Consider the following 9347-nt stretch of genomic DNA (forward strand, 5'->3'; position numbering starts at 1 on the left):
TGGCTGGTTCGAGCCTCGGCCGGGGGGGAGGTTGGAACAGCAGCCTTTCTCCGGCTTCCTCCCACCATCCAAACACATGCATGTTAGGCTAATTGGTCACTAAATTCTCCCTAGGAGTGTGTTAGTGGTTGTTTGTCTCTCTGTGTGGCCCTGCGATGGACTGGCGACCTGTCCAGGTGTACCTGCCTCTCGCCTGTTAATTGCTGGAATAGACTCCAACTTTCCCACGACTGAATTTGACAAAGTGGTACAGAAAATAAATGAAAAGTTTCACTCCTCACGTTTTTAAGATTGAATTTTTGCTATTTGTAATTGGACTAAATTAGACAAATCATACGTACCGTTTAAAATCCACCGTTAGTCATTCATGGTCTTTCAAATGTGTGAAATCTTTTTATTTCAAATTTTTAAACTTCGGTTTTAGAACATTTTTAACAATGAAAAGAAATTTGAAAATTATAAATAATTAAAACTGAAGAGTTTTATTCAGATAAAAGAATGCTGATAAAATTTTGCTGTTAGAAATTTAAAGACTTGTAAAATTTTAAAATGTAGTGAATCTGACATGGAAGTAACCCCTTCCCACCCACCTCCAGGTTGCAGTGAAAATCAGGTGCATGTAATGTTTTATCTTACCTGACATTGAAGGAAACCATGAAAGCACCCTATAAATGCCTCGAATGTTCTGTTCAGTTTGACCAAAACAGACACTTGAAGGTATTTTTTATGTGCAAAAATATTTTTTTTTCTAATTTCTTCTTTTTTTTTAATGACTGTTACTGATCATATTCCCATGCTCCTCTTCTTTTTCTAACGTGTGGGTGGTGATATTCGATATTTCCTGTCTTCTGTCAGCTATTTGCATGGTTTCTATTTTGTAAGCACATTTTTTGTAATGGTCTCCAGTGTTGAAACTTGTATAAATGTTTTTACATGTTTGCAGATGTACATTAAAATGAACGGAAAAAAAATCAAATGTACTTTTTTTTTCTTTTTTTCTCTTGATAAAGTTAGTAATTCTTACAAACCACCAGTAACATTTTAAAAAGAAATAAGCCGATTTAAAATGAAGTACATACAGATAACAAAAAAAAGCTTAAAACCAGCTTTTAACCAAACTTTCTGCATGTTTTCTGTTTGAATAGAAACTACATGGTGTTACAAATACCAACTTAAATGCAACAAGGGGGAAAAAATTTTCATTCTAAGTCTTTAAATAACAGATAAGACCATTTTTGGTCTTCTGGGTGTAATCAGTAACCCCTCACATAAATGACTCAATATGTGGCAAGATTCGTCTTTTGCTAAGAATGGTATGCAGCTGATTATTCAGTAGATATTAGTTTACACTTTACTACACGTGCACGTTTTCCTTCATTCCTTATCTTTTTTCCCTCGTGGTAACCTAAATACGGATTACTGATACATCATCCTGCCACCACTGCAGCTGTTTGTTCTGTTTGTAGTTGGAAATTTATTAAAAATATATAAATAAATACATGAATGGCTGACATCATCACGGTGATGTCCGGTGGTTCTTACTGGCGCGTGCTGCGCTCCTTCAGAGCATGCGTACTGCGCACCAAATACTTGAATACAGCTCTGGCCCCGCCCAGTGCATTCGGAGCCAATCAAAAGACGCGTTAGTGCGGGGTCCGCTGACAGCTAACAAACGGAGGTAAGTTAGCAGAAAGAAATCTGTTAACTGGAAATTCTGGTCTTCTGACACATTTCAAAGTTCCCCAGTCCTTTTAGAAACCGGACGTGAAGAACTGTACCGTACACACGTGTTTACACACAGCGCAGAAGATAAATAAGCATTAGCCGACGTCCCTTTAAATTCTGTTAAATATATAGGCTAGATTAACCATATCAGACTACAATCAATCATCAGTTAGGCTATCCCAAGTCTTAAGAAACTTTTTTAAGAAGCATCACCCTCTTTACACGTTTTACTTTATTTTGTCTTAATCTTTAAATAAATTATCTCATTTCTTGAACTTATGACTAGTTTGTCAATATCAGGCCCCCTGACACTCAAACTGAACCACAGGTAAAGTTTAAACTCCAAGCCTGAGCTGAAACTGGCCGTTTCACGTTGATTTGGGTTTTAACAGGTGTTAAGCCTACATTTACATAACATGTCTCATGGTACAAACTCAGGTTCACCTTCATCTTAAGGTAGCCAATCAGAGCTGAATGTGGGTCCAAAGTTCAGCTCAGGCTGCCAGTAGCTGTGAAGCAGAAACATCTGATAGAAACAGCAGAACTGAAGAGGAGAGCTTTACTTTGTTTTGGGGCTGCAGCGGTAAGTCTCAGGAACGCTGAAGGGCAGAGAGGTGCAGCACATCCACTATCGGCTCATATTTGCCATTAAATCATAAAATGTCTCAGTTTCAACATCTTATATGTTGTTTATCTTCTACTGGGAGTAAAATATTGAAGAGGTTTGGAAATCATTGTGTTCTGGTTTTATTTACATTTTACCCAGAGTCCAGACTTCAGAACTGGAGCTGTAAACTAAATTGTGTTTATTATTATTATTACATTTCCAACAGTTCTGTGTAGTTTTAGTTTTTAGAAGTTTCCCAAACATGGAAAATGTGAATGAAACCAAAATGCAGTAATGGAAAATTCATTAAGCTTTTTATTAATCTGCTAATTTATTTATTTTAAATGTTAGTTGTTTTTCTATATTTGTTTCACACATTTAGCAGATATCAATCAGTATGTACAGGGTTGGGGTTAATTATTAGTATTATCATTAGGAATCAGATTAAACTATATTTAGTCTTTCTGATGCAGGTGATTAAAGAAGCCAGAATAGCCTGACCCTGCATCCACAGGTGGACGGATGAAGTACTGCAGTACTCGTGGTGGGGTCCATGGATGGGACTTCAGGGATGTGCTGTTCTCAGGTTATGCTCCAGATGGAGGGATGTTCATGCCAGAACAGGTGCCTGTACTGGGCCCTGACACCCTGAGACGCTGGAAGGGGCTGTCCTACAGCAAACTGGTGGTGGAGGTTGCATCACTGTTCATCCCTGCCGAGCTGATCCCCAGAGATGACCTGGAGGGTGAGGCAAAGATTCAAACTGATGTCTCCAGTAAACACTAATTCCTCAACAAATGCTGTAAAATCTTAGTAAGAACTGGACCATTAGTTCTTCAGCTAGCAGACAGTAAACTCATCGTCTCCTCTCTGTGTTTGTCTTAGTCCTCATAGACGAAGCCTTGTCTGGGTTCTCTGTGCCAGAGGTGGTCACAATATCCCGACTGAAAGGTGGTCTGTCGGTCCTGGAGCTTTTCCATGGAAACACCCTGGCTTTTAAGGACTTGGCTATGACCTGTACTGTTCGCTTCCTTAACTACTTCCTACAAAAAGAGAACAGACGAGCGACTGTTCTTGTAGGTAAGAACAGAAAAAAAGAATTTGTGGACCAGTTGATGGAAGTGAGGATTTTATAACCCCATAAACACCAAATGCTGATGTAAACCTTTGTTCGTGATCTCTGCTCTGTCCTTTCTCCTGAGTTCTGTGTTAATATCAGCCATGTGTGGTAGTGAAGAAGCAGGAACTTCTCCAGCATCTGTCTCCATAGTAAAGATACAGAACATAATTGGGATAAACTAAATATACATTCACGTTTCACACAATTCCTATACATGTGGTCAACATTAAGACCAGGATCCTGACCCAAACCCACCACAGGTACATCGGGGGACACTGGGGGCTCGGCCATCCAGAGTGCTAAAGGTCTCCCTGGTTTGGATGTGATTGTGGTTTATCCTCGAGGACGCATCACTCCGGTGCAGGAGAAGCACATGATCACCTGTCTGGAGGACAACGTCCATGTGTTTGCAGGTATCATCTGTTCTCTAACCAGAAGTCTGTTTATTCCTTGTAACACCTCTGAACGGACTGTGTTGTTACTCGCTCGCCTGTGCAGCGGACGGCAGCTCAGACGACATCGACCAGCCTCTCCGCCGTCTGTTTGCTGACCAGGAGCTGGTAAAGACTCACAGACTCATGAGCCTCAACTCGGTCAACTGGTCCAGAGTCATGGTCCAGCTGGCCCACTTTATACTGGCTTACCTGGAGCTCAGTGGTCTGGAGGATTCTGGTGCAGATCTGCCTGAGCTGGAGGTGGTGGTTCCAACAGGAGGGGCAGGAAACATCGCAGGTGGGCTGGCATGGATCCAACTGTTTAAACGTGTTTAAAAACATGCAACAGAATCAAAAGTAAAAACAAAACTTCTCTGTGAAACATTTATTTATTGTCTTTGTACTATTTTGATTTGGTAATTACTTACCAAATTTTATAGCATTCCCACTTTTAAGGAAACAGCACAGCATGAAAAGGCTGATAATATATGAGAAGAGCAGACATACAGGGCTCATTTCTACCTTTTCTGTCCAACGGTGGAGCAGGTGTGTTTTTCCCATCACTTGATAAAAATGATTACTTGGATATTATTGTTGTCATTTGGTAGAAAGGTTTCTACTTCTTTTAAGTGTTTCTTTTTATTTTTATCTTATCTTATCTTATCTTATCTTATCTTATCTTATCTTATCCTAGATTAGATTAGATTATCTTGTGATTTATTTTATTTTCTATTTTATTTAATTGTATTTTATTACATTTTTATTTCAGTTTAATTTTTCATTTAACCCAAGTTTTTATGAGCCCGACGTGACATATTTGTCATTTATGGTATAAACTTTGCTCAAAATCCTGTTGAACACAATCTGATTCTTGTCTTCTGTCCCCTAATAGATATCCAGAAACAGAAAACCACATTATAATATTTTTAATATATCACATGGTAATAAATGGTAGATATCTCCCCCAAAATTTTTTTATTTTTTTTTTAAATTCCTTAAAGGGCCAAATAAAGACCTCATATTTAAAAACTTTGACTTTTCGTACCATTTTCTCATCGGTCAGGCCTTAACGGGTTAATTCAATCATACCTTACCTTAATTTAACTTAATCTTATCTTATTTTTATTTTATTTTAATCTTATATCTTATTGTATTTTATTTGATGTTATCCTAATTTATCTTATCCAGTCTAATCTTATTTTATTTTACTTTATCATGCTTTTTACCGTTAGGCTGAATAAAACCTGGTTAAAATGTTAAACAGTAGAACACATTTGACAGATGTTCCGGAAGACCTCCATGTTTTTTATTCTTGTTTTCTTCTCCTGTCTGTCTGTGTGTTTGTTTCTGTGTCAGCTGGCTACATTGTAAAGCTGATGGGATTGCCCCTGAAACTGGTTGCCATGGTGAACTCTAATGATACAGTGCACAGGACGGTAACCACCGGCGACTTTTGCATGGCTGCTCATGTCACTCAGACTCTGGCCCCTGCCATAGACATTCAGGTACTCAGCCATCTGAAGGCTCACTGACTGTTATTGGTGAATGAAGGGATTCCTCACTGTGAGCACCTCATGAGCTTTTTCTTTAAGCCCTAATGAGATCGTTTCTGATGAATTTTATAAAGACAGATTTGCTGTTGTTTACAAACTCCTCCAACAAGCTTCATGACAGTCTGACCAGATGTTTTTGTGCTCATCTTGTTGGAGGTCAGACTGACCCTGAGTTTTTCTGGCTTGTAGGATCCGTACAACATGGAGCGAGTCTTCTGGCTGCTGCTGGGCCGAGACAGCGCTTCAGTTAAGAGCATGATGGAGAAGTTTCAAAGTTCCCATAGATTCTTGCTGCCTGAAAACCACCGTAAACTGGTAGCAGTTATTCAAGATTTACATTTTGCCACGTTCTATCTTCTGTGTTAATGCTATCATCACACCTGTTAAAGTTACATCATCTCCCCTCTCTTTTCCTTGTAGCTGTCACAGGTTTTGTTGACCGGCACAGTGACTGATGAGGGAATCTTGGAGACCATGAGGATGTGTTGGGAAGAAAACCAGTATGTGTTGTGTCCTCACACAGCTGTGGCTGTATGGCATCATTACCACTGTCCTCACAGCGCTGCGCTAAACAGGTTTGGCTTCTGGTTTTAGTTACAAAATATTCCGTCTAGCCACATGTAAATAAACAGGTTCACTCAGACAAACACCTGCAAGGAAATTAGTCTAATTACGTTCTGATTGCAGCCCAATATTATCCCGATCCCATCCCAATCACATCCTGATAGCATCCTGATCGTATCCTGATTACATTCTAATTATATTCCGATGATTTCCAGATCAGATAAACAATATGCTGAAAATCAGGAACTATTTTATTTTTGGAAAGCCATCCTCTACACGTCTTTAAGTCTTTAATAGTCTTAAAAACTCTTTGAGTGAGCGTGCAGTTATGCCTTAGCTTCTTACTGAACGTTTTAGGTCTTTTGTTCCTGCAGTTGTGAGATTTTAATGATTAAGATTAAGATGAGTTAATTACTTAAGATTAATAAAAACTTGTAATTTTTGTAAATTCTATGGGTCAAGCTCTCTGGGTCCAGGAGCCTCATTTGTCAAGCTTGCGTAGGAACAAAAACCGGCGTATGCCAAATATAGTGAACTTTGGGATTTATAAAAACCAAACTTGACAGGAAAATATTCCTACCTCCACGGCAACTCTGACCCTCCATTACGCACATTATCTAGCAAAATGGGAAGCAGCGACACCAACGGTCCAGAATAAAATCAAGGAAATGATGTGAAATGTGAGACATTTGTGTACAATCCACTATTACCTTCACACCACATGTTAGATATTAAAGCTGTTTGCAGAAATGAATAAAGACACACATTCTATATTAATTCTCCTAAGAGCCACGCTCGGGGAAAACCAATAGGAATTTCAGGAAAAAGGGAGATGATAATAATAACCTCAACCACTAAAACATGTTCTGTCATTGTGGAACAAAACTTCATGTTATAAAATCCATCCAGATAAATAAGGTGCCAGTCTGCTGCCAGCATGTAGCAGTCAGTGTGGAAAGTAGCTTTGGTCCTTCATTCCAGCAGAGCGGGACCAGACTGGAGGCTGGAGGTCTAGAAGTGATGCTACGCTAATGAAACACACAAGAGGAGGATTTCCTTATTTATTTATTCTTACACAATGCTTTTTCCTAATTTCTGTTCCGACGATCTTTATTTTCCACAACTCCTTGTCCACCTGGTTAATAGCGGTGATTGTCCACCGCCCACCCACCTAGAGCACCGCCCACCCAGCTGGAACACCGCCCACCCACCTAGAGCACCGCCCACCCAGCTGGAACACCGCCCACCCACCTAGAGCACCGCCCACCCAGCTGGAACACCGCCCACCCACCTAGAGCACCGCCCACCCAGCTGGAGCACCCAGCAACTAGAAAGAAATATTATTTAACACTAAATAAACTGCTACCAATGCATATGTACATATTTTATAAATTAAAACAAAAGACTAAATGCCAGCATCATTACTGTCATTTAGCAGACGCTTTTCTCCAAAGCGATTCACCCCTGTGGGAATCGAACTTCGGTCTCCCGTATGGCAGACAGATGCTCTACCAACGGAGATATCCAGCTGTATGTTCTGATGCCTCTGGCGTGTCTTGTGTTTGAACACTGTCAGAAGCAGGCAATGACAGGATCAGTCACCTGCTGCCACTATTCTGTCTTTCTGACACCAGTAATGCCCACACAGTGCCCACCAATTACACATTTTTACGTTTTTCAACGTGGTCCATCAGGATCTCTGTCTCACCCCCCGAAAATACACTTCTTCATTCTTTTTCCCTCCTTTTCCCCTCTCGAGCCATCATGGAAATGATGTGATGAATATGTGTTACAGGCGTTCACCTAACCTTTTATAGCCACCATGCGGGCGTGGCAAGGCGTTCCCTCGCCCGCTTTAGAGTTAATTCTGATTTATAAATGGAAACAGGTGTAGGATGTGCGTGCGCACGCTTTGATAAATCTGAAAGTTGTGCGCAGATGCACAGTTTGATAAATGAGGCCCAAGGTCTCTGGGTTCAGCTCTGTGGGTCCAGCTCTGTGGGTCCAGGTCTCTGGGTCCAGTTCTCTGGGTCCATCTCTGTGGGTCCAGGTCTCTGGGTCCAGTTCTCTGGGTAAGGGCTCTCACTGTGTCTGCAGGTGTTATATTGCAACAGCATCTCCAGCCAAGTTTGAGGCAGCAGTGCAGAAGGCCGGCCTGTCTTTTGACCTACCTGAAGCGGTGCTCGCTTTGGACAGGTCTCCCACCCGTGTCCAGAATCTGGAGAGGAGTTTGAACTGGTGTATTGACTGGGAGGACAGGCTGAGGGAATGGATCCAGTCTTTGAGCAACATCAGGAAGGAGGCAGGCGCTTATCAGAAACACTGACTGCTCTATAGACAAGGTCAGAGGTCTCTGGGATCTGATCCACTCACGTCTTTATCTGAGTTTTTAAAGGCTGGGCTTATTGTAAATCCATCTTCTTGTCTTTTTGATGGACTTTGGTCTGTATTGACAAATGACCTTTTATTTGCAGAGTGATATCATGTACCTGATCAGCTGTCACAGTGACATCAGTGAGAAGAAAACATTTGCATTTGTTCTCTTCTTTTGGACAATAATAATACGAATCAAAGATTTTTTTTAACAAATTTCTGAAATAAGCTAATATTAGTTAAATTATCAAATGATATTACAAACATTTACTTTTGGTATTACAGACCCAGACCAAGTGGTAGAGATGACCCAGGCTGGTGAATTTAAACTGATTTTTAAATAAAATTCAAACAGTGGCCTTTCTGTGTGGAGTTTGCATGTTTGTGTGTGTATGCATGGGTTCTCTCCGGGTACTCCGGCTTCCTCCTACCATCCAAAGACGTGATGTTAGGTTAACTGGTCAGTAAATGCTCTCTAGGAGTGAGTGTGAGTGGTTTGTCTGTCTGTGTGGCCCTGCGATGGACTGCTGACCTGTCCAGGTGTACCTGCCTCTCGCCTGTTAAGACTCCAGCTTCCTGCAACCCTCATTGGACTCAGCAGTACAGGAAATGAATGAATGAATATTATATAGTTTGTATAGATATGTTTAGTTATTCTGTTTTTATTTTTTATTAATGACAGGAGATAAATTATTATAGTAAATAAATGTTTCATTTCTTTGTTCATACATTAATGAACTAATTTCTGTATTTTTATAACGACTGCCTTCCTTAAATCTGTACAGCATTTCTACGAAAAGTTACCATGGCAATAAAAACCTTAAAGCCGAAGGGTCTGCTGAAAACATCACACAAAAGAAAATTAATTATGTCAAAAGTACATTAAACAAGTTAGAACCAGAACCAGGAAGAGAAACCCCCATCGGAACCAGAACCAGGAAGGTCTTCCATCTGCTTGGACCGGTTTAACC

At 40.4% G+C, this 9347-nt stretch overlaps 1 protein-coding gene across 4 annotated transcripts; it reads left to right on the top strand.

The window, feature by feature from the left end:
• Positions 1–1578: 1578 nt before the first annotated feature.
• Positions 1579–8733, top strand: thnsl2 (threonine synthase-like 2). Of its 4 annotated transcripts, XM_041969551.1 has the most exons (11): positions 1579–1678; positions 2182–2308; positions 2806–3077; positions 3218–3412; positions 3713–3865; positions 3951–4184; positions 5243–5391; positions 5629–5754; positions 5860–6014; positions 8101–8345; positions 8662–8733. In XM_041969551.1, the coding sequence occupies exons 3-10, from the start codon at positions 2855–2857 to the stop codon at positions 8327–8329; spliced, it is 1464 nt and encodes a 487-aa protein (XP_041825485.1). In that variant the 5' UTR covers positions 1579–1678; positions 2182–2308; positions 2806–2854; the 3' UTR covers positions 8330–8345; positions 8662–8733. The 4 variants fall into 4 exon arrangements, with proteins under 4 accessions (XP_041825485.1, XP_041825482.1, XP_041825484.1 ...); XM_041969548.1 differs by having other exon boundaries at positions 8101–8733; XM_041969550.1 differs by having other exon boundaries at positions 1652–1678; positions 2186–2308; positions 8101–8733.
• The last annotated feature ends 614 nt before the right edge of the window (positions 8734–9347 follow it).

This window comes from Melanotaenia boesemani, chromosome 19 (genome assembly GCF_017639745.1).
Source record: "Melanotaenia boesemani isolate fMelBoe1 chromosome 19, fMelBoe1.pri, whole genome shotgun sequence".
NCBI classification, from domain to species: Eukaryota; Metazoa; Chordata; class Actinopteri; order Atheriniformes; family Melanotaeniidae; genus Melanotaenia; species Melanotaenia boesemani.